Below are 24,991 nucleotides of genomic sequence, written 5' to 3' on the forward strand. Positions count from 1 at the left end.
AATTCATCAAGAGAAGGGAAGGGGCAGACCTGAAAAGAAAAGGAAGGAAGAGGGAAAATTTAGACACTGGGAATTTGGTTCTTCTCTTTTAAAAGCAGCAGAGCCACAAAGAGATAAAAGGATGGGAAACTGCTAAGAATCCCTGAGGCCTTGGGCTGCCCCTCCTCAATGGGTGCCACCCCTCACCAGGCCTTTCTCCTCCAGTGTCTTCAAGGGAACCCTGACCTCAAGACCCACAGGCCCTTTGTGGCTGTGATGACCATTCTCTGTGAGTGCAAGGAGCAAGCCAGAAAGAGCCTAGCCAGGTGAGAGAGGGTCTGGGCTCCAGGCGGGAGGGATTGCTGCCCCTGGGGTGCTGGTGTCTGCCTTGGAGATTGAAATTTAAAGATTGGATTTCAGGTTTGGAGTTCAGCCATGCCTCATTTGCCTGGGAGATGCTCAAGATCCTGTGTGTCTGCCCTGTGACCATGTGTACTGCTTGCCTTGCATCAAGATCTGGCTCGTCTCCAGGCAAATGACCTGCCCCTACTGTTTAACTGTCCTGCCAGAGGAGTTCTCTATGACAGTTTCCCAAAAGCACAGGTAAAACACTTTTCTCTTTAAAAGTCTTCCTCTTTTTTCTGTCCTTTTTTCTCAAATATAATATTCAGAAATTCAATTTCTATTAACCTCCATCTGATAAAAGCCTGGCTTCAGAGAACTCTCTGAAGTGAGACTCCCTTTGGGGTATCTCAGAATTCCTCTCCCCAAGACACACATGTCCCGCAACATTTTGAGACAGCAAAATTCAGAAACTAATAAATGAAGCCCTTGAAAGAGACCCAAGAAACTTAGATACAGCTTTTCTATCCTCCTTTTCATCTGAGTGGTGTGTACAGGAGTGGACTCCAGGCCTTGTGCAGGCTAGGCAAGAAAGCCCTCTACTATCAAGCCACACACCTGCTCTTGCCCAGCCTTTGGGAGGTGCGGGAAGAGAGCTATGGTGCTGTGGGCTTCAGACCATGGTCATGCTCCATCCCTGGTGGCTTTGCCCTCTCTTTCCTCCCAGTAAAGTGTTCTGTGACAGGCTTTGCCTGGTTCAATGATGGAGGCGTTCCTGAAAGAGATGTGAGTAGAAACTGTCTGCAGTTTTGAAGACAAACTAATTAACAGAAGTAGACACTTGCATCTGTTGATGTAAAATGATTTGCTGTCTGAATCTCAAATCATTCTGCATGCAGGGATTTGGGAACACTCTGAATCCTCTGACTGGGTTTTCACTGTTTCCTCAGGGTGGCCATTGGGAAACACGCCCAGTTCCGGCAGATGTGCAACAGTTTCTTCATGGATCTGGTTTCTACCATGTGCTTCAAAGACAGTACCCCTCCTCAGAAGAGTGTGATTGATGAGCTGCTGTCTCTACTCTTTGTGCGGAAGGAGCTTTTGAGAGATGCTCCCCAACGTGAGTTACTTTTTTCCTTCAAACCTTGATTCGGTTACTCTCTGTTTTGTGCCATGATATGAGCAGTAGCACCTTTTTCTTTCTGGCTAAGGATACCGGGAACACACCAAGTCTCTCTCGCCATTTGATGATGCTGTGGATAAGACTCCTGTCATCCGCTCCGTGGTGCTGAAGCTGTTCCTGAAGTACAGGTGGGAGTGGCTCCCTGAAGGCACACTTGTCTGAGGCCTCAGTTTCTCTGGGCTGAGCTGTGCTTGGTCTTTGTGCTGCCAAATATCCTAGCTCATGATCTGGGAAAGTTTCTTCAGTGCGAGGAAACCTGGTCTCTGTTGCTTATGTTTAGACACTGAACCCTGTGGGCATGTGAGTTGGACATTGCCAGGGTCTGGTACAAGTAAGAAGACAGAGTTCTGGGAAGGACCCTTGGTGTGATGAAGCATGCAGAACCCATGCATTATGAATGGTGGTTCTGACCCTAGCTTCATGGCCACCCCAGGGTGTGATTTGCAGGGTGGTAACTCAGACTGTACCTTAGCCTCTTAGCCTCAGTGTCCTCCAGTTCAAGATTCCACAGCACGCGGACTATGTGTTTTCTCAGTTAGACAGGCGGTCAGTGATGTTCAAGCATGGTGTCCTCTGGCTGATCCTGTGTGTTCATTGAGCTTCAATTCTCAGCGTGCTGGCAGAGACCCTTTGGTGGGGAGGGGTCCCAGACCTCAGAGTTTTTAAAAATAATCCTGAGACAGTAATTTGCCTATTCAACATGTCCATATTTGCAGTAACATTGCCAAAGCTTCTTTGCATGAAGGAAATTGCAACCATAGTCATGGTCATCTTCTCCACTGTGCATATGTAGTTTTTCAAATGCCAGTTTCACATATGAGCCTTACTAAATCTCAACCCCTGGGGTTTCAATTTTTTAAAAATATTTCTTAGTTATAGTTGAATGCATATCTTTATTTTGTTTGTTTATTTTTATGTGGTGCTGAAGATGGAACCCAGTGCCTCAAACCTGAGGAGAAAGTGCTCCACCACTGAGCTAAAACCTCAGCCTGAGGCTGTGATTTTTAATGTTGTGTAGAAGCAGGAAATAGATCCAAAACATTGCATACCAGGGGACAGTGGTTATCTCAAAGAATTCCACTCCTAAATGTCTCCAGATAAGAATTGGCTGCTTTTCTCAGGCCTTGCCAGTTTGCCTGAACCAGTGACCACCAGACCACAGATCTCTGGTGATGTTGATGAATGTAGGTAGGTATCTACAACAACAGGTTGTAGACTAAAAAGATGCCAACATCCCAAGATATGCTTTACTCAGCTAACCAAAGCTTTTCCAAATGACCAATGCCTGATGTCACAGAATCAAAAAATGATGCAGTGGCTGGATATGCAGCTCAGTGATAGAGCTTTTGACTAGCACACAGTGAGGCCCTTGATTCAATCCATAGCACTGGGAAAAATTCATAACAGAGTAGTCTATGGGATTGTAATATAGTTGATGATGAAAATAACTGACATGGTATCAAGTCCCATAACCAGCCTTCAGAAATGATCACTTTTAAAGTGTTGGTACAGTATTGAAAAAGAATAACCCCAAAGATATATAAGGACTATTAAAAAATTCTTCCTTTTCCAACTACATCATGTGTGAGGCCAGGTTTTCTTTATATGCTTCAATATAGCATCAGAAACAGATGTAGGAAGTCAGCTGACTTCTGTTAAACAAGGCTTCCAAGAATTATAGGACTATAAAAAAGCCACACTTCTAAACATCATTAACACATGTGGGTTTATTCTTTTTATCTTAAATGAATTGATAAATATTCTTGAACTTTTTTAGTTTTAATTTCTAATACCATAAACATTGATAGATTTGACCCACATGAACAAAAAATTTCTTGCAGTTTTCAATAAATTTTAAGCCTGTAAAAGAGCCCCAAACCAAAATGTTTGAGAACAGCTGAACTGCAATATGGAATTCCATATTCCTCCAAGAGTGTGCAAACATTTTTAATAAAAAGCTGTTAAAGCTATATATCTGCATATGTATGTATTATACCTTTATACTCTCACAGAGAAAGAGTTGGATAATAGATTGATTAATAGATGCGCTTTTGTGTAGGGTGATCCTGACATCACCAGGAATAATATTTCTCTTTTCACAGCTTCCAAGCAGTGAAAGATTACATCCAAGCCTATTTGTCCCTGTTAGAGAAGAAAGTGCTCATCACTGAAGATAAGACCGAACTCTATATGCTCTTCATCAACTGCCTAGAAGTAAGCCGGCTGCCTCTTTGTTGCTTTTCTTCTGCAAACCATCTGAACCATATGGTTTAGGCAGTGGCAGAGTTTCCGAAAACTGTCAGAATGCAGCTTTATTCAGTACAATTAACAGATGCTTCTTTTCCGTGTGGAAAAATAAAGATGTTTCAAAGACATTGCTCTGCTCTTAGATGTCACACACACAGTCAGAAGCCACTTGGTCATGTTTCCTTCACTGCATGTGTGATGGTGGTCTCGTGAGATCCTTACCTAGTATCTGAAGCTGTCTGATGTTTACACAACATTGAAAGTCCCTAAGGATGCATTCTTGCAGGTGTCCCTGTTGTTAAGCAGTGTGTGACTACATTGTCAGTCACATGCGTGCAGGTGCAAAGCGAAGACACCACAGCCTGGAGGATTACACCTCAGGGTTAGCAATGGTCATCCCCAGCTGGCGAGATCATGAATCCTTTTTAATGTCTTCATATTTTTATTTCCAAATTCAAGATTATACACATTTTTTTCTTATATGTTTGCTTTTTCAGTTGTTTTCTATGAACCAAAAAATTTATACTTAGATCTACAATAATGGTCTTTATTTTCCCTTGAATTCTCACTGGAAATTTTAGAAGGTTGGGGAGTTGCCTCTTACAAAGTATAATATCCTTTTCTTTCTTGTTCTCTGTTCCTTAGGATTCAATTCAGGAGAAGACCAGTGCTTACTGCACAAGGAGTGAACTCGACTGGCTGAGGGAGGAAGGCCATTTCCTACAGACCTGCTCCTCAGAGAGACAAGGCCAAGGACCTGCCACTGCTGCGTCTGTAGAGTTCCTGCAGGAGGTGGCCAGGACTCGCCTGTGTCTTGACAGAGCTTCTGACCTCCTCCTGGAGTTTCAGGAGGGATCAGGCAGGTCTTCTCTACCTTGGAGAAGTTAGCTACAGGTTCAGAAGGACAGGAACTGTCCTTATGGTCTTGCTGGCCCTTACCATGGTCCCTTCTTCTGGGTGTTTTTTACTGAGTTCCCCAGAAGCAGGCCCTCAGTCCTCAGTCACTAACCAGCTTTCTCCTTGCACTCTCAGAGCTGGCTGAGGAACAGCAGGGCTACCTGCGGCACGTCCAGCAGTTCTGCACCCAGGCAGGGAATGACTGGCACCGCGTGTACCTGGTCCGGAGGCTTTCGAGCCTGCGTGGGATGGAATTTGTGAAAAGCCTCTCCAGGGAGGGCCATCAATGCCAGTGGGTGTTTCCCAAGGGAGTCATTGCACAGCAGGTGAGACGCAGGTCCCTGGCAGAGCGGGCAAGCTATGGGCACCACTCCTCACCCTCCCAGCCCTCACGACAGGCAGGACACAGGCAGGCATCTGGTCCTTGGTCTCTGCTTCAGGGTGGGCTTAGGCCATTTGCTATAGGGCAAAGGTAGGCATGGACACATGTGTGTGCACACTTGTGTGTGTTTCTGGTTCGTTGTTCACCTGCATTTTATCTAGGCTTCACTTCAGGGAAAGTGAATGAGTATTTTTTTAAAATATTTGCTTCCAGTAAATTAAAAGGTGACCTCTTGCAGGCTGTGTCTTGTGCTCTGTGCCAGGCAGAGGTGGGTAGACTTGAAAGCCAAGTGTAATGAGTTTGGCTTTCAGGCTTCTCTGTTCCCAGTGCTCAAAATTTGAAAATTCTTACTGTCCTAGGGTTAAAAAATATGGCACTGCAGCTCCTGGCATCTTTAATATGACCAACTGGGACTCAGGGATGACATGTTTTTTGTCACCTCGCTTAGGGTGGTGCCATGTGTAGAGAAAGCAAGAAGCTCCAGGGTCAGCCTCCCTCCTCCCTGGGCTCTCCGACCCTATGGAAGACATGCTCCTGAAGACTCCCAGGACTGTCATGCCTGGACCCTACAGGGAGTCCCAGCTGAGCTACCTCCAGCCTCCAGTGGTGTCTGCTGTCTTTCTTAGCCTATGGAGATGGGCCTTGCAGAACCCCTCAACCCACTCCACCATGACTAACCCTTTTCTTTTGAGCTGCAGAAAGACCACATGGGCCAGATGGACCAATACCTGGTGCATGGGGAGAAGTACAAGGCACTTCGTGACGCAGTGGGCAAAGCCATGCTCGAGTGCAAGGCCTCCGGCCTCGAGGCTGCTCTCATGGTAGGATGGGCTCAAAGATTCTCCCTGATGTAGGTGGCCCCCCTGACCTTGGTTATGTCAAAGGATGCAGATGTGGTGGAGAGGGCCTCTGAACAGCCCCTAGAGTGACACTATATGCCAGGAGGCAGATGCCCATGGTCTCACTGGTAAGTGAAAGATGTCAGGACAATTAGCAAAATTCATAGCTGTATGGATTCACAATCCACATATATGCTTATGTGTCTATTTTGATGTTGATACAGAGATTTAGGATTCTAATCTTTTAAAAACATTTTTAGTTGTATATGGACACAATACCTTTATTTTATTTATTTATTTACTTTTTATGCAGTCCTGAGGATCAAACCCAGTGCCTCACACATGCTAGGCAAGAGCTCTAACACTGAGCTACAACCCCAGCCCCAGGATTCTAATCTTTAAATTGTTCTGGTCTTGCTTCCTTTTTGAGTCCCAGTTTACTTGGGCCTTATGCTGGAAAGAGGAAATAGAAAAACCTCTCAGGAAACATTTCCAAGACCAGTGAAGTAGTTGGAGGAGAACAGGTGCTGACTTCTGTTTCTCCATCATGGCTGCCTGGCCCTTGTGCACTGAGGATAACCTGAGCCTGTCTCATGAACTCATAGCCCCAGTCATGTGCGTGGAGGGCCATGGTGCGTGGCCCAGGGAAGGTTGCTCCAGGTAGCACTATGTAGCTTCTGAGGGCTCGCTCCACGCCCCACCCGCAGGCCTGCAGGAGCCCCGGAGCTCAACAGGCCGTCTACCTGCTGCTGGCGCTGTTCCGAGAAGTGGCTGCTCTCCACTGCTCCCACAACTTGAACCTCCACCCTAAGCCAGAGGTGAGTGACACATTGGGGCTTGAGTTCAGTCTCATGATTAGGAGGAACTTTCTGAGCACAGTAGAAGTGATAAACTTTTATTTCCTATTAAGATAATAGGAATTATGACCTTCCATAATTTCCTATCTAGGATAGAGGGTGTACCCTTGTTATGTGGAAGAATTATTCGTTGTTTAACCCAAACTTACAGTCTCAGGGATATTACCTAATGTTTACCAAAACAGAGTGTTGAGATCTGCACTCAGGAATGTGGTTGCTGTGTTTCTATATGAAAATTCTCTTTCCTGATGAATTTCTCCTCCATTAGTGATCATTTAACTATATTTATCTTAATATTTGATGTGCACTCAGTATTGAAATGTGTGACTTTCAAAGAGAAAACCCTAAGTTCACACAGTATTCTTCTTTGACATGAAAAATGTCTTTTGTGCCAGCAATGCGAGGCTGTGAGCAGGTTTGTTGAGGACAGCAGGATCCTGTCTCCTCCGGGGGTCAGGCCTTTCGCAGCATCCCTCGTGGCCAACACTCTGCCCTTGTTGAGCGCAGGCTCTGGTGCCGACAGCCTTGAAGGAACAGTGACAGAAATGGCTGTTCACACTGCGGCTGTCCTTCTGTGTGGACAGAGCAAATTCTTGGTGCCCCTGAGGAATTTGGCCTTCTCCCCAGCCAGCATGGCGGTAAGCTGCATGATGATGACTTTGGTTTCACAGTGAAACTTCAGGGTTTTTCATGTTGAGACCTGGCCTGTGGCTGTGGGAACTCTCCGACTTGTCCATCTTCTAGATTCTCTGCCCTGTTGCCCCACTTGATCCTTCAGCACAGTCCTGGTAAAAACATGCCCTACCCTTTGCCATTTCACACAGAGCTGTTGTTCATCCTCTGTAAACAGCTCTTGAACAGAGAAGAAACTTTCTTACTCTGTGCCTCTTGCTGGGTTGCAGCTACAACCCACAGGCTCACTCAGCAGGGCCACTTCTGCTCTTGGTCTTTCAGAATGCTTTTCTTCCAACGATGCCTGAAGACCTGCTGGCTCAAGCCCAGAAGTGGGAGGGTCTGGAAAGCGTCCACTGGTATAGTGAGTATCAGTGTAAGGGGAAGGATCTCACTCCTCTCAGTTTGGAAGGTTAGCCTGCAGCCATGCCAGATTGGACTTGGCTTCACAAGAGGTTGGACTTGGCTTCACAAGGTTCTGCTGAAGGCCCATATCCCCTGCCTCCTCCTGGTGGTTCGAGGGCCACAGACTTGGCTGGCTAGATGACCAAATCATTTCCCTGCATAGTCATGGGAAAAGGCCTTTTAGAATGCACTGTTGCTCGGCAGAACATGCCATTTGGAATAAGGGGGACCTGGGGACCATGCTGAGGCTCATTCAAAGGCCAGTCACAAATCAGGGGTTTTTGACCCAGAGAGAGCTTCCTGTACTCTGGACCTGGGAGACAGCCATATATAACCTCTGACTGTATGTGAGTTATGCTGTTGCCTTGAGTAAGTAACCTTCTAAAACTAGCTTTTAAGTTGTTCTAAATCATTCTCTTGCCATAAAAGGAAAAATCCAAGAGAATAGAAAAGTATAAATACTATCCCCTGCCACTAAGTTACTCCTGGTGTGTGTCTGGAATCTAACCTCTCTCTGAAAGCTAAATGCAGACATTTTTCACTGATGACATTTGTTCACTGAGCTCCAGTTTACTTGACATGTCAAGTAAACTTAGCTGATGGCATGGCTCAAGGCTTCTGGTGAGATCATGAGGACATGGGCAACTTCCCCTTCCCACATAAGTCATTTGGTGGAGTCTCACTAGCTAACATGTGTCCTATTGTTCTTTGAACAGCTTGTCCCTATGGTCATCCGTGTTCTGTAGGAGAGGTGAGCCATGGTGTTTGGGGGAGGCTCAAAATGTGCATTTCCCATCTGGGAGGGGAGGGAGGGCCTAGGGAATGAGGGAAGCCACATTTGCCCATGGACAGTATATGTGGTTAAGTGCCCACCCTCTCCCCAGGGCTCCTTCTCCTCCCTAACACACACATGTACCAGATGCAGTCTGTGGCACACACCACCTCCTATGCAGGGTGGCTTCTGCACATGTACCAATGCTGGATGCAGTGCTAACTGTGTGTCCCCTCTATGTCCCAGTGAGGCAGGCCGATGGAGCAGAGCTTCTGTGTTGACTGTGGTGCTAAAATAGGAGGTATCAACCACAGACCTCATGCCGGCTTCCAAAGTATCAGGTATGTGGACTCAGCTTCCATCCCTTGGAACCTGAGGCTCTGGGCTGTCCATTCCAGCAGATGAATCATATGAACTATAGGATCACTAACACCACTGTTCTACATCTGGACTGTGTCATGTTGGGGATCCACATCAAGCATACCTGTAGTCATGTAGTGCTGAAGTTTTTTTGGTTTTTTTGCTTTGTTTTATTTTTGTGGGACTGGGGATGGAACCCAGGGCCTCACACATCCTAGGCAAGAGCTCTGCCATTGAGTTGCACCCCTTCCCTGTTTTGTTTTTTTAATTTGAGAAAAGTGAAAGACAGATATAATCAGTGTTTTTTAAAAACTTTTTTAGTTGTAGATGGATAGCGTGTCTTTATTTTATTTTTTCTTTTTTTCACATATAGAGCGCAATTTTTCATATCTCTGGCTGTACACAAAGTACATATGTCTGGCTGTACATATGTCATGGCACAGTATTTGCTTGTGGCCCACAAATATCCTCCTGTAAACTATTTTTTTTAATGGTACTGGGGATTGAGCCGAAGGTTCTTAAGCACTGAGCCACAACACCAGCCCTTTTTATATTTTATTTAAAGACAGGGTCTTGCTAAGTTGCACAGAGTCTCACTAAGATGCTAAGGCTGGGTTTGAACTTGTGAACCTCCTACCTCAGCCTCCCAAGGCACTGGAATTACAGGTGTGCACCATTGTACTTGGCCTCTCATAGACTTTTTTTTTAAAGAGAGAGAGAGAAAGAGAGAGAGAGAGAGAGAGAGAGAGAGAGAATGTTTTAATATTTATTTTTTAGTTTTCTGTGGACACAACATATTTATTTGTGTGTGGTGCTGAGTATTGAACCCAGCGCCGCGCGCATGACAGGCGAGCACGCTACTGCTTGAGCCACATCCCCAGTTTTCCCATAGACTTTTAAAAAATCATCTCTAGGTTTCTTATTATACTTTATGCAAATTGAATGCTATGTAAATACTCATTTATCATATTTTTAGGAAATAATAACAAGAAAAAAAAGCTACTCTTCAGGACACAGTTCTTTCTGAATATTTTTGATTCATAGTTGGTTGAATTCACAGGCGCAGAACTGCAGATACATAAGGCTAACTGTACCAGATTCAGAAACTAGATAAAAATCTGACCTTCAGCCAGGAATATTGGTGCACACCTGTAATCCCAGCTACTCAGGAGGCTGAGGCAGGAGGATTGAAAGTTTGAAGCTAGCTCAGAAAACCTTGTGAGACCCTGTCTTAAAATAAAAATAGAAAGGACTTGGGGTGTATTTCAAAAGTAGGGTAGTTTCTTAGCACATGTGTAGCCCCCACTCAATTCCCAGAACTGAAAACAACAAATAAAAATAAAAATGTGATCTCATAGTCCCATGCTTGATCCTGAGATGAGTGTGGCTGTCAGAGCTCCCTTAAGATGACATGCAGGGCCTTCTACCTCACCATTTATCTGGCTTTTCTGTTACAAAGCTTAAAATAGTCTAGACTCTTATCTTCTTAAATTATCAATGTCCTTGAATCTTGAAAACTTTTTCCAGTCTGTATATCCCAGTTTTTGATTTGGGAAAATTGAGAATTACGTAGACAATCCCCATATGGATGCAAAAATGCCCCAAACTTGCTGTCATGAGGAAGGTGTTGCTCCCCATCTTGACACCCTGCACTAATGGCCACATCGTGCAGCCATTTAACATTGGGAAAGTTGCAGAGTTTGGCCATCCAGCTGGGTGGGTGTAAAGAGAGAAGGATGTGGAGGCAGGTGGTCTAGGCTTGGAATAATTGGTCCTTTTAGTGTTTTCTTCAAAGCTTGAAACCTAGCTGGGTGTGGTGATGCACACCTATCATCCCAGTAACTCGGGAGGCTGAGACAGGAGGATTGTGAGTTCAAAGCCAGCCTCAGCAAAAGCAAGGCACTGAGAAACCCTGTCTGTCTAAATAGAATACCAAATAGGGCTGGGAATGTGGCTTAATGGTCTAGTGCCCCCCAAAAAGTGGGGGCTGGGAATGTGGCTCAATGGTTGAGCCCCTGGGTTCAATCCCCATTACCATTACCAAAACCAAAAAAACAAGAAAAAAAAAAAAAAACTGGGAACCTAGTCATTAAGATGTGAGGCCCCTGGAGCTGAGGAGAAACAGACATCTCTAGTCTTCATCCTGTTTCCTCTCATCCTTTCCAGAGACAGCACAGACAGAACCAAGACTGGCCATGTACTGGGCCACCCACAACCCAGAGATGTCGTAGTAGTGTCTGACCGAGAGCTGTCCCCAGTCATCTTCATTCTCATGCGCCTACTCACTCATCTGGCTATGCTTTTGGGAGCCACTCAAAATCCCGAGGTATAAGATGCTACTGCTAGACTCTCTTATGTTGCTATAGGAAGAACCTGCTGTGTTTGCATCCAGTCCTTTTGTCTACAAAGTCCTAGCCACCTAGGGATTTTATCTAGTCCACAGGGTAATGCAAAAGTTATAGATCCTACTTTTCCCTCTGTGGCGTATGATGTAATGGGGGAACTACTCCTCAGATTATGGAAAATCCTCTTCATTTTTTTAATTTTTAAAATCTGTTTTAACTGACACAAAACAACTACACGTTTGTTACAGTGTGACATCTTAGCATGTGTATACAAGGTACAACGATCAGATCATAAAGTCTACTCAGAGTATACAGCTCTGTCCATGCCCACACCTGGGCATGGGGAGGTGGTGGGACCCTGTCACCTACACCCTTGTGGTGGCTGCAGGAGGTGCAGGGAAGCATTCCCTGCTGCTCTGGGATGACATCAGAGCCAGCAATCTCTGGCTGTACTCACCTCCCTCCCTTCCTCTGCTGCCTGCGTCATGCTCAGAGCACCCTGACCTCACCTAGAAACCACCTTCTCCCCAGTGCTGGTGCGTCGCTCCCTTAGCTTCTCACTGTGTCCTCTACACACTGATCTCACTACATGTCTTGTCTCGTTGCCCTCACAGGCTGTGATAAACATCATCAAGCCTCCAGTGAGTGACCCTAAAGGATTCCTGCAGCAGCACATCCGGAGAGACTTGGAGCAGTTGACAAAGACACTGGGGAAGACACTGCCGACGAGACCACCCATGTGGTCCACCTCATGCTGCGCTGCCTTCTCAAAGAGCAGCACCCACTCCCTGACTGGAGTAAGCAAGGGATGTGGGCTGGGCATAACTGCCAAGAGGCCAGGCTCCCTCAGCTCCTGGTGAATGGCATGACAGGAGTGGGAGCAAGCGCTCTGCTCTCCTTGTAGGGGCTGGAGGGGCTGCTGCGCTCCTCCACACACCACCTGCCTGGCTGGGGCTTGCATCACTGATACCTGGTGCTTGTGCATGCACCATTAACCTGTGCCCTGGGAGCACATGGCACCCCAGCAGGTGACATGTCCCACTTCTGCTTTCCAGAGATGTCACACTTATACCCTGACCTAATATGTACATGTACACAATTTGTTACATAAACAAAGGAAGCTACAAAACACTGTCTGCTGAGCTAACTCTTGTACTCTAAACAATTAAATCCAGGCCAAAAGCAAAGGTCTGTGAGGGGACTCTGTAAGTGGTTATCTGAGTGGCATTAGGAGGGATTTCAGTTTCTTCTTGCTTACTTGCAAAAATCTTTTAAAACCATCATTGTACCATTGTAGAACAATGTTATTTAAAAGCATACAGATAATAACAATAGCAATAAAATGTCTGTTACCACCACCGGAGAATCTATTTCACTTCAGGGATGTCTTCATCAGAAACCAGCATTAGCATGTCCTTCCCATCTTAGCAACACTGATTTTGCGGAGTACCTCTTGTTCTGGTGTGGCTTCCACAGCACATGGACTCGGGAGCCCTAACCTGCTGCCAGCTCCCCAGGACCACCTTTGCCTACAGGCCTGGGGGCAGCAGTGAGGTGGCTCTGGGTAGCTGTCAGCATTGCTGTGCCCCTAGGCTTTTGAGTTCACGTCTTGTCCTTAGCCATTTGTTTAAAATACTTTCAAGGCCACAGCTGTGGGCTGGAGGGTTGTCAGAGACTAAAGTGTCTTCACAAGGCCTGGAGGCTGGTGTTGGCAGTACCTGGTGAACTTAGGAAGTTATCACCCCAAAAGGAGGACTATCTCTATTAACATTATTTAGTGTTTACTGTATAGAGAGCACTGCTTTTTGTTTGTTGGGTAACAGACACATTTTGATTTTCTTTGTAGGACATTTAAATTTTGATGCAAAATTGTCAAAAAAAGGACATAGAAACAATTGGGAAAAACATGTCAAAGCCCTTCTTCTACCTGAACTGGAGGTAAGTGGTGAGTGGTGACCACTCTTTATCCCTCTGTCCAGGAGGGGGTCCCATTCATCTGTGAGCACTGTTGGCCCGCTGTCCTCAGGAGGGCTGTCAGAGGCCTTACCTGGAGAAACCCCTCCTTCTGCTATCCCCCTCCTGCACTAGTCTTAAGTAAGGCCAAGGATTATCAGGAATTCCCAGAGGGCAGATGGCAGCCTACTCCACTGCTTTTTATAGCAAGATGTGAAAGTAAGAGGCAGAGACCCTCCAGGAATGCATCGACAATCTCTCTGGATTCATGACTGCTCTGCTGAGAACATCACAGAGCTGACTATCCACAGCAGGACAGGGAAGTCAGGAAGCAAAAGGGCAGTGAAATAAAGGCCCCGAGTCTCACTCTGTTTGTGGAAGCAAAAACCCTATGAACAAGGAACCCCCTAATCAGTGAAAGATGGCAAAAGCAAGCATCTGGGTTGTGCAGGCAGATTCCTAAAGAGCTACCGTGGGTCCAAGAGCTGCCTGGTTGTCTGTGACAATGTCTCACTTGCAGAATGCTGTGTCATTTCTTTGTCCAGCATCTAGATAAGACCCTGCTGACTGAGCACACTCATCAGCCAGGATGAGCGCATCAGCTCTAGCCCTGTGGCCAAAATCATATATGGTGACCCTGCAAGCTTCTTGCCCCAGCTGCCCCAGAGAAATGTGGCTCATTGCTCAAAGATTTGGAGCTGCAGGAAGAAGATCACAGTCGAGTACCTCCAGCACATTGTGGAGCAGAAGAACGGCAAGGAGGTGGTGCCCGTGCTCTGGCAGTTCCTGCAGAAGGTGTGTCTGCTTCATAGGCTGCCCCCTTTTCCTGGTAGACTTCCCCTGAGGACTGGGAGGCTCTGTGCCTGGGTTCAAAGTCATCATTCCTAGAGGCAGAATCCTAAGCAACCCCATCAGCACTGTGATTCTGAATGCAAGGCCTGATCACAGGAGTCTTAGGGAAGAGCTCAGAGATCTTAAGACACATCTGCTGAAGTCACAGGAGTAATATGCACATTACATAGTGCACAGTGAGGTTAGCAGTGATCTCTAAGGAAGGCCAGGAGAGACCAAATGGGTTACTCGACTGTGATACCTTGTGTTCATCCCCAGAAGCTGAGTAGGTGGTCACTAGCAAGTGCCTGCTGAACAGTCAAAAATGTACACCAAGGGGCTAGGGTTGTGGCTCAGCCATAGAGCTCTCGCCTAGACATGTGAGGCACTGGGTTCAATCCTCAGCACCACATAAAAATAAATAAATAAAATAAAGGTATTTTGTCCAACTACAATTAAAATTATTAAAAACAAAGAATGCACACCAAAACCAAACCAGAGCCATCCCTATGCCCTGCAGGTGGGAGGCAGTGTGCTGCATGATGGGGCTACAGGGTGTGGAGTCACACCTGCCAGGCCCAGAAACCATCCCCGGCTTTCACCCACTTGAGCTCTCCTGGGCCACAGTAGAGGTTCACACCACCTCCTTCATGGACCAGTACCACAGCTGGCAGGGAGCAGAATGATTGGGGAACGTCTGGTGCTCACATTAGGAAGGACTTCATGTTAGTGTTATGATCTCTTATTAAGACATGGTTTTATTTGACTGAGGATGCTGGATCCTGGCCCTTCAGAACAAAACCCAAAATCACATCAGCTACCACTGCAGTAGGCCTTGGTCTTTCCTTTCAGCAACCTCACACCCAACCGTGGGCCCAAGAGTCAATTTTTTTAAAAATTTTTCTCAAATTACTTATTTTTATTAATTCATTAGCTGTATACATAATGGGAATCGGTGTGAAATTTCCATGTATGCATATAGCATGCATTGATCTTGTCTTTCTGTCTGGCTTGTTTCACTTAACATAATATCATCTAGTTCTATCCATTTTGCTGAAAATGACAGGAGTTCATTTTTCTTATAGCTGAATCATATTCTATTATGAATTTAAACCACATCTTCTTTATGCATTCATCTGCTGATAGCCTTCTAGGCTGATTCTGTGTCTTATTGTGAATGGTGCCACATAAACATGAGCATGCAGTACCTCTTTGATACCTGATTTCCTTTGGAGTGGTATAGTTGGATCACATGGTAGATCTTTTTTTAGTTTGATGAACCTCCATACTGTTCTCTATTATGAAGTATTAATTAAAAGTTGTACCAGAAATATATTAGATTTCCTTTTTCTCTTCATCTATGCTAGCATTTATTATTTTATTTTTGGGTTCATCTATTTTTGGGTATGGGGGACTAGTGGCAATTGAACCCAGGGCCTTTTCTTGGGCTTTCTAAGCAAGCAATGCTCTACTTCTGAGCTACAGCCCCCATTTCCTGCTTTTTTTTTTTAAGACAAGGTATCCCAAAATTGCCTAGTCTAATTTAGAACTTGCTAAGGCTGGCCTTAAACTTGTGATCCTCCTGCCTAAGGCTCCCAAGTAGCTGGGATTTCACACCTATCTTATTATTTTTTTAATAAGAGTCATTCTAACTATGGTAGGATGGCATCTCATTGTAGTTTTGATTTGCATTTCCTTGATGACTATTATATTGAGCATTTTTTTCATATATTTGTTAACCACTTATATTTCTTCTTTTGAGAATTGTCTATTCAGATCATTTGCTCATGTTTAAATTGGATTACTTTGATTTCAAAAAAAAATTGAGTTATATATTCTGGGTATTTGCCTGCTGTCAGGTGAAGAGTTGGCAGCTATTTCTCCCATTCTGTTAGGTTGTCCCTTCACTCTGTTGGTTGTTTCCTTTGCTGTGCAGAAACTTTTTAGTTTGATGTGATCCAATTTGTCATTTTGCTCTTACTTCCTATGGTTTTGGGGTCCTATCCAGAAACCCATCACCTATGCCAATGTCTTGGAGTGTTTCCTTGTTTTTCTGCTGATAGCTTCAGAGGTCAAGTCTTACATCTGGGTCTTTGGTCATCTAGAGTTGACTCTTGTGCAAACTGAGAGATGGGGCCCAGCTCAGTCCTTGAGGGAGCTTTTCATTAGAGGAGAGTGGGGACTTGATCCAGTTCATCCTACATCCCTCACCACTTGGTGAAAGGATGGGATGACCCCTTTCCCATTTGCAAGCTTCAGGGTATAATCATGTAAAACAACCCACTGACCAAACTAAACTACACAGAAAGTCCCCAGCCTGCCCTAAAATCTGTACACCCCATGTTGTTTCTCAATTAAATAGAGGAAGTGTTACTGAGCTATCTTCTCTTCTCCAGGAAGCAGAACTGAGACTGGTGAAATTCTTACCTGAGATTTTGGCCCTGCAAAGGGATTTAGTAAAACAATTCCAGAATGTTCCAGAAGATGAATATTCCTGTTCCATCAGGAGTTTTATTAGCAGTCACAGTTCAGGTATGACTGCTGTCTGCTGCAACCAAGATCAGGACCATCCATGTTTGGTGGTTCAAAAGGATCATTCAGGCTGGGACATGAGGGTGGGGCTCAGTTCCTAAGGTAGAGAAAGAGGCAAAGGATGCTAAATCCCAGAGATGGCCATGAGCCACTGCTGTGGCTAGAAAGCCCTCAGCCTCTCCAGCTTCTCATACAGCCTAAAACTTGAAACTCAGACATGCTGCTGAGTGAGGGAAGGTACAGGGTCAGGTTCTTGGGAGCACGCCTTGTGGTTTGACCCTGGCCAGCGTGGTGGTGGGGATTGTTTCCGTGGGGCTCTTACCAAGTGTTTTGTTCAACAGATGGGCTGAGGCAGCTATTCCACAACAGGATCACCATCTTCCTGTCCACGTGGAATGCCCTGAGGCGATCACTGGAGACCAATGGTAAGTGTCCTCCTCTATGTGGCTCTGCCAGCACCCTGCTGTGTGTGTGGCAACGCATCCTGTTGATGGAGGTGCTGGGATACATGAACCAACCTCCAAAGTAACCCTCAGTCATCTTGAGTCTATAAATATGGGATCAGAAAGGAGTTGGGGGCACTAGAAACTTAACAGCCAGGGCCTAGATCTTTGGACATGGCTGCCCGTGGCTTCCCTTCCCTTTCCCTGCCTCCAGACAAACGCCTGGAGCAACATCCCTTTGCTTAGTAATGACCCTGTCTTTTAAAGGTGAAATCAAGTTACCTAAAGGCTACTACAACTCTGAGTTGGATCTGGACACAGATTTTAAGGTCATCCTGCCCCGGCGTCGGGGCCTGGGCCTCTGCTCAACTGCATTAGTTAGCTACTTGATTAATCTACATAATGAAATCATCTACACGATGGAGAAGTTCTCCAAGGAAAACAACAGGTACTTCGTAAACTCACCACCCTGCCACCAAGCTGGGCTGCAGACTCTAGCCAGCAACAGCTCCTGTCCCCCAGATCCTCTCTCAGCCTTCCTCAATAAAGCCCCGTGTTTGCACATGGTTTTCACTTGCTTACACTATAATGCAGAAGCAGGAGCATATGCCCCAAAGCCCTAGGCCTCACACACCTGCTCTGGACACCAAGACCTGTATCTTGTGTCCCTCAGCTATTCTGTGGATGCCTCAGAGGTCACTGACCTGCATGTTGTCAGTTACGAAGTGGAGCTGGACCTGATGCCTCTGATTCTCTCCAACTGCCAGTATCAAGTGGAGCAAGGTGGGGAGACCTCACAGGAATTTGACCTGGAGAAGATCCAGCGGCAGATCAGCAGCCACTTCCTCCAGGGCAAGCCCCGGCTGACCCTCAAGGTAGGCTGGGCCCTCTGCAAACGATTTGCTATAGTTATGAACAGCCCTTGTGAGTTTCAAGGGGAACAGACAAGTGACACCCAGGATGCTGTCTGTGTTATCTCCTCCCCACTAGTGATCTGTGGTCCCTACATTTTCTCTGGGCCGGGAGGTGTCCCCAGCTCTCTTCCACATCACCATCACTGTCTGCACCTGTCCCCCAGGGCAGCCTCAAGTGTCAGTGGACTGGGTTTCCACTACAGTTAATGGCACCACCAAGAAGACCTCACTGCTGCCACCCCTTCAGTTGCATATGCAGTCCATGCCCAGGAACCACCACACAGACCTTCCCCATTCTCTCGTCCTCTAACTGCTATGGCCTTGGCTTCACTTCAGAGCATTCAGCTGTCAGTCCAGCTGCCCAGTGCCAGTAGCACCACTTCATCTTAGTTTCCTGCCAGAATGCCCCTATGCGGGGAGCATCAGTGCAGGCACCCCTGGAAAGGGGCAGTCAGGAACCCCCACCCCCAGCCAGTCTGCAGCATGTGGACAGTTACATGGCCTCCACCATACTCCCTCATCTGGCACAGAGGCCCTGTCACCTGGCCCTAGCTCGACCTTCCAGGTGTCTCTAGCCCCTTCCTTCCTTGCTGCATCAAACCCTGTGAACTGCCTCCCGACTCCCTGAACACAGTGGCACTTCTATACTGTCCCTTACCGTGGCTGCACTCATCCTTACAGGTCCAGTCAGGTGTCATTCTCAGATGTATTTATTCCTTCATTATAGTCAGCCTGTCAGTTGTTTGAGGCTAAAGCCATTTTTAATTCATCTTGACAGTGGCTGCCTTGTGCACAGTCTCTGCTCAGTGTTGTTGGATAGATCACAAATATGCACATTCCCATTCCTGTTCCTCCAGCGTTCTTCCTGTCTTGTGGTCGGCAGATACTCTGTTCTACAGGGCAGTATCTGCAAGGTCACTGTAGCCAGGCTAGATTTCTTGTGTTACTTGTGTTACTGTGGAACAGAATCATCAGAACACAACAAAGTTACATGCCTTGCCCAGGAATATACTGTCCGGCTTGGTACTTCCACTGAGTCACTGCTGAAGAATACATCTGTCATCAGATGGAAGCCTCCTCTATTTTAATTTCCAAAAACTTTTTTTTATTTCTCACTTAGGGGATACCCACGCTGGTATACAGACATGACTGGAACTTCGAACATCTCTTTGTGGACATCAAGAACAAAATGGCACAGGTGGTCATGATAAACCCTCTCTTGCAGGATTGTTCCATCCACATACGTAAGGACAGTACAATCTCATCCTGGTGTCTGCTGTGAGCACCAGGTTTTCTGGCTCCCTGAGGAGCTTAGGGATCCCAGAGCTCAGAGAGGCAAGCAGGATGGCAGATCACCAAACTTTCTTGACGAGAACAGACCAACCCCTTGGGGGTTGTTTTCTCAATGATGATATCATGACCAGATATCAATATCCAGCAGCAGATTAGCAGCTGCTTCAGGTGCTAAAGGTTACTCATGCTCCTTAGGTTCTGCTACCGACAAGTGGAGAGGCTCTTGTGCCTCTCCGTGTCCTCATGGATCATGTGGAGGATTCAGTTAACTTGGGCTGATTTCTGTGCAAAGTCTGAAAGGCTGCGGCACTCAGCATCAGTTCAAGCACAAGCATCAGCTCTTACCATAAGTGCTGGATAGTTGGCCCTGCCTGTGTTGGCAGCTCACAGTTGGGCTCTTACCAAGTAGGAGAAGTAATAGACTGACCCAAGACTCTGTCCTGATTTTGGTTTCAGAGCCGCCTCCCCAACTCGGCCATGGGTGCCATCAGTGGAGAGCTTCGGTCCTACAGCGATGCCTGTGAAGCACTGTCTATCATAGAGGTCACTCTGGGCTTTCTAGGCACAGCTGGTGGGGATCCAAATATGCACCTAAATGTGTATGTCCAAGACATCCTGCGAATGAGCGACCAAACAACTCCGGTTTTAAAGGTAGGTCTTGTGTGCTTTTCAAGGAGAACCAGGATCACCTGGTCTTAGTTTCCTGCCAGAATGCCACCACACAGGAGCCTGGTGCAGGCATCTGTGGAAAGGGGTGGTCAGGAATCCCACCCCTCACCAGTCCACAGAATTTCAGTGCACACTGGGAACAGGAGAGGCAGGGACGCTCAGTGCTGACCACCTAGTAGAGCAGGATGCACAGGTGACTGAGGACATTGACTACCTGCTCACTGGGTGATACTCACAGTTACAAGCTGCTGCAGGAGGGGGAGACTCTCAGATGTTTCCAAGATGAGGCAGGTAGACTTGTGGATGGAACAGAGATGGCCTCATGATGAAAACAGACAACATTAGGGAGAAGTGCCCTTGGGTACCACTCAGAGTGAGCCTTCACTCCTACTTGGGACTCTCTTCCTTTTCCAGGCTTTAAGCAGATGTCAGTTAAAACATGCTGTTGCCCTCTGGCAATTCCTCTCTGCTCATAAGTCGGAACAGCTACTGCGACTGAAGAAAGTGAGTCTGCCCTGCTTCTGCCCAGACTGAGGGTGCTGCACACTGGTCCCAGGCTTTGATGTTGTACTTGTTCATCTTTTTTAGGATCCCTTTTGGGAAATCAGTTCTAGGTACAAAGCAGACCTCAGCCCAGAAATTGCTAAGCTCCTCAGCACCTTCCTGAATCACACAGACCTAGATGCTTTCCTCCTGGAGCTCCATGAGCTGATAGTGTTGAAACTAAGAAACACCCAGGCCCAGGACAGCTTCAACCCTGAATGGAGGTAGGTGTGCACACGTAGAATGTTTGGCATCTCCCTTGACATGAAGGTAGTTCCACCTTACCACAGGACCCTCTGTCTACTGTTCTCCATCACCAGAGCAACTGAGAACTTATTTCTTTGGTTTTAATCTTTTGGGTACTTCTAAAAGATAACTATGAAATCACATATGCTTATTATAACAAGTAGACCTAACTATGTCAAAGAAGTATGCATTTTAGATTAGGTAGATTAAGCTACACCAATGTGTGAAATCTGAAATATCCAAAATTATGTGAATTTTACATTTGTGTCAATCTAATGGCCAAAAAATGGTGTCTTGTTTTCACACCTACTTGTGTGGCTGGGCACATTTTTAAATCTATCACCATTTGTTTATCATCCTCTGAAATAGCTCTTGGTAGCTTCTGGTTATTGGGCAAGGCAGTTGATCTGTTTTCTTTCTTTCTTTCTTTCTTTTTTTTTTAGTACCAGAGATTGCACCCATGGTTACTTAGCTACTGAGCTGCATCCCCAGGTCTTTTTATTTTTAATTTGAGATAGGACCTCACCTTTGCTAAGGCTGGTATCAACTATGTGATCCTCCTACCTTAGCCTCCTGAGTTGCTGGGATTGCAGGCATATACCACCACCCTTAACCAGTTTATCCCTTTTTAAAAAATATTTTTTTAGTTGTAGATGGACATAATATCTTTATTTATTTATTCTTATATGGTGTTAAGAATCAAACTCAGGGCCTCATGCATGCGAGGCAAGCACTCTATCACCAAGCCACAACTCAGCCCTTATCTCACTCTTTTTAAAAAATATTTATTTTTTAGTTGTAGATGGACACAATATGTTTATTTTATTTATTTATACGTGGTGCTGAGAATCAAACCCAGGTGAGTGCTCTCCTTTATCTCTTTTTTAATGATTTGTAAAAGCTCTTTGTATAGAATAGATTATTTCCTTTGATCTACATGTTACAATTGATAGAAGTAAGAAGTCAATTGATAGGATTTTTTCATAAAGCCTCTGTGGGGCTGGGTGCAGTGGTGCGTGTCTGTAATCTTAGGAGATCAGGAGGATTGAAGGTTCAAAGCCAGCTTCAGCAACTTAGCAAGGCCCTAAGCAACTCAGCAAGGCCCTATCTCTAAATAAAATATTGAAAAGGGGTGGAGATGTGGGCTGGGATTGTAGCTCAGTGGTGGAACACTTGCCTAGCATGTGTGGGGCAATGGGGTCGCTCCTTAGCATCACATATAAATAAACAAAATAAAGCTATTGCATTTATCTACAACTAAAAATATATTTCTTTTAAAGTGTTGGGGGTGGGGATGTGGCACAGTGGCTAAGCATCCCTGAGTTCAATCCCCATACTTCCCCTGCCTCCCCCCAAAAAGCTGCCATAGGGACATACTTCCTTATCACTTCCCAGGGTGCTAAGCCATACTGTTTTCTCCTGCTGCTTTTATAGTTCTACATTGCACATTTCTTTCATTAGTCAGTTCACTTTTATGTGTGGTATGAGGCAGGTATTTCACTTGACTGGCTTTCTGGATGGACAGTCAGGCTACATTTGCTGTTTCTGCCCTCAGGCCGTATGGCACATGCCTGTACAGTAAAGTTCCCCTTCCTAGAGAATTTGCAACCTTTGGTAAGATAAAACCATGAGAGGGAACACCTTCCTTTTTCTGAGTGGCAAAGCTTTGTTTCTGATGCAGCCAGACAGGCCCATCAGTGGAGTGCCTGAAATGGCCTAGCTGAGCATCATCGAGGAAGCTCCACCCCCCAGAAGCCTTGAGCCTAGGACTCCAGGTCCAGCTCAGGAACTGGGCAGCTGGCTGACCTGAAGCTGACCCTCAGTATTTCTGGTCTTAGCACCCCAGTCCTGGAAAGAGTGAGAGCTGATAGGCTCCTGAGTGCTCTAAACACTGTCTCTTGTGCCTGATTTTGCAGCCTGAGGGACACTCTGGTGAGTTACATGGAAACCAAAGAGAGCGAAGTTCTTCCAGAAATGGAATCCCAGTTCCCAGAAGAGATACTGCTGTCCAGCTGCGTCTCTGTATGGAAAGTGGCAGTTGCACAGAAACAGGACCAGCAAGCAAAATAGGACTCTCTACTCTGTCTCTTTATATGCTGGGGACATAGCTCCCCTCTCCTCCACTGTGCCTCAAGGGCAGCTGGAAAGACAGTGTTGGCATAGCACTGAATTCAAGGCCAGCATGCACTGTGCCAGCTGATGGATTTTTTTTTTTTACTTTTTATTGATTTTATTTTTTTTAAATACACAACAGCAGAATGTATTACAATTTTTATTACATATATAGAGCACAAATTTTCATACCTTTGTATAAAGTATGTTCACACCAATTTATGTCTATATACATGTAATTTTGTTGCATTACAATTTTATTAAACATAATCACCAGAATTTTTCATATCTCTGTTTGTATATAAAGTAGGTTGACACCCAATTCATGTCTTCATACATGTACTTTGGGTAATGATGTCCATCACATTCCACCATCCTTGCTAATCCCCTTCTTCCTCCCTTCCCCTCCCTCCCCTCTGCCCTATCTAGAATTCATCTATTTGTCCCATGTTCCCCCTCTCTACCCCATTATAAGTCAGCCTCCTGATATCAGAGAAAACATTCGGCATTGTTTTTTTGGGGGGGATTAGCTAACTTCACTTAGCATTATCTTCTCCAATGCCATCCATTTACCTGCAAATGCCATGATTTTATTCTCTTATTGCTGAGTAAAATTCCATTGTGTATATATGCCACATTATTTTTATCCATTCATCCACTGAAGGGTATCTAGGTTGACTCCACAGTTTAGCTATTGTGAATTGAGTTGCTATAAACATTGATGTGGCTGTGTCCCTGTAGTATCCTTTGGGTATAGACTGAGGAGTGGGATAGCTGGATCAAATGATGATTCCATTCCCAGATTTCCAAGGAATCTCCATACTGCTTTCTATATTGGCTGCACCAATTTTCAGTTCCACCAGCAATGTATGAGTGTACCTTTTCCCCCACATCCTCACCAACACTTATTGTTATTTGTCTTCATAATAGTTGCCATTCTGACTGGAGTGAGATAATATCTTAGAGTAATTTTGATTTGCATTTCTCTGATTGCTAGAGATGATGAGCATTTTTTCATGTATTTATTGATCGATTGTATATCCTCTTCTGAGAAGTATCTGTTCAGGTCCTTGGCCCATTTGTTGATTAGGTTATTTGTTTTTTTGGTGCTTAGCTTTTTGAGTTCTTTATATATCCTAAAGAATAGTGCTGTATCTGATGTATGAGGGGTAAAAATTTGCTCCCAGGATGTAGGCTCTCTGTTCACCTCACAGATTGTTGCTTTTGCTGAGAAGAACTTTTTTTTAGTTTGATTCCATCCTATTTATTGATTCTTGGTTTTAATTCTTGTGCTATAGGAGTCTTATTAAGGAAGTTGGGCCCTAATCCCAAATGATGAAGATTAGGGCTTACTTTTTCTTCAATTAGACACAGAGTCTCTGGTTTAATTCCTAGGTCCTTGATCCACTTTGAGTTAAGTTTTTTGCATTGTGAGAGGTAGGGGTTTAATTTCATTTTGTTGCAAATGGATTTCCAGTTTTCCCAGCACCATTTGTTGAAGAGGCTATCTTTTCTCCAGTGCATGTTTTTGGTACCTTTGTCTAACATAAGATAATTGTAATTTTGGGGTTAATTTCTGTGTCCTCTATTCTGTACCATTGTTGTACCTGTCTATTTTGGTGCCAGTACCATGCTGTTTTGTTACTATTGCCCTGTAGTATAGTTTAAGGTCTGGTATAGTGATGCCACCTGCTTCACTCTTCCTGCTAAGGATTGCTTTAGCTATTCTGGGTCTCTTATTTTTCCAGATGAATTTCATGATTTATTTTTCTATTTCTATTAGGAATTCCATTGTGATTTTGTTCAGAATTGCATTAAACCTGTATAGTGCTTTTGGTAGTATGGTCATTTTGATAATATTAATTCTGCCTATCCAAGAGCAAGGTAGATCTTTCTAAGGTCTTCTTTGATTTCTCTCTTTAGGATTCTGTAGTTTTCTTTGTATAGATCTTTTACCTCTTTCGTTGATTCCCAAATATATTATTTTTTGAGGTTATTGTGAATGGGGTAGTTTTCCTCATTTCCTTCTCAGAAGTATTGTCAGTGATATACAGAAATGCCTTTGATTTATGGATATTGATTTTATATCCTGCTACTTTGCTGAATTCATTTACTAGTTCTAAAAGTTTTCTGATGGAGTTTTTTGGGCCTTCTAGGTATAGAATCACATAATCA

General features: G+C 45.1%; 1 protein-coding gene across 1 annotated transcript in view; it reads left to right on the forward strand.

Annotated features, from left to right (window-relative positions):
- Positions 1-22,833, forward strand: part of LOC144251435 (E3 ubiquitin-protein ligase RNF213-like) — a 53,588-nt gene extending 30,755 nt beyond the window's left edge. The window contains 28 exon segments of the mRNA XM_077794352.1: positions 205-305; positions 400-582; positions 1,272-1,441; positions 1,533-1,632; positions 3,607-3,718; positions 4,397-4,610; positions 4,784-4,974; positions 5,729-5,851; positions 6,577-6,687; positions 7,122-7,364; positions 7,681-7,762; positions 8,520-8,554; positions 8,822-8,916; positions 11,102-11,261; positions 11,895-11,996; positions 11,999-12,077; positions 13,127-13,218; positions 13,779-13,798; positions 13,800-14,028; positions 16,461-16,596; positions 16,938-17,021; positions 17,307-17,487; positions 17,713-17,914; positions 19,074-19,151; positions 19,703-19,897; positions 20,330-20,419; positions 20,504-20,682; positions 22,621-22,833. Coding sequence (XP_077650478.1) covers positions 205-305; positions 400-582; positions 1,272-1,441; positions 1,533-1,632; positions 3,607-3,718; positions 4,397-4,610; positions 4,784-4,974; positions 5,729-5,851; positions 6,577-6,687; positions 7,122-7,364; positions 7,681-7,762; positions 8,520-8,554; positions 8,822-8,916; positions 11,102-11,261; positions 11,895-11,996; positions 11,999-12,077; positions 13,127-13,218; positions 13,779-13,798; positions 13,800-14,028; positions 16,461-16,596; positions 16,938-17,021; positions 17,307-17,487; positions 17,713-17,914; positions 19,074-19,151; positions 19,703-19,897; positions 20,330-20,419; positions 20,504-20,682; positions 22,621-22,774 — 3,741 coding nt within the window. The 3' untranslated portion in view covers positions 22,775-22,833.
- The last annotated feature ends 2,158 nt before the right edge of the window (positions 22,834-24,991 follow it).

This window comes from Urocitellus parryii, assembly GCF_045843805.1.
Source record: "Urocitellus parryii isolate mUroPar1 chromosome 13 unlocalized genomic scaffold, mUroPar1.hap1 SUPER_13_unloc_4, whole genome shotgun sequence".
Classification (NCBI taxonomy): domain Eukaryota; kingdom Metazoa; phylum Chordata; class Mammalia; order Rodentia; family Sciuridae; genus Urocitellus; species Urocitellus parryii.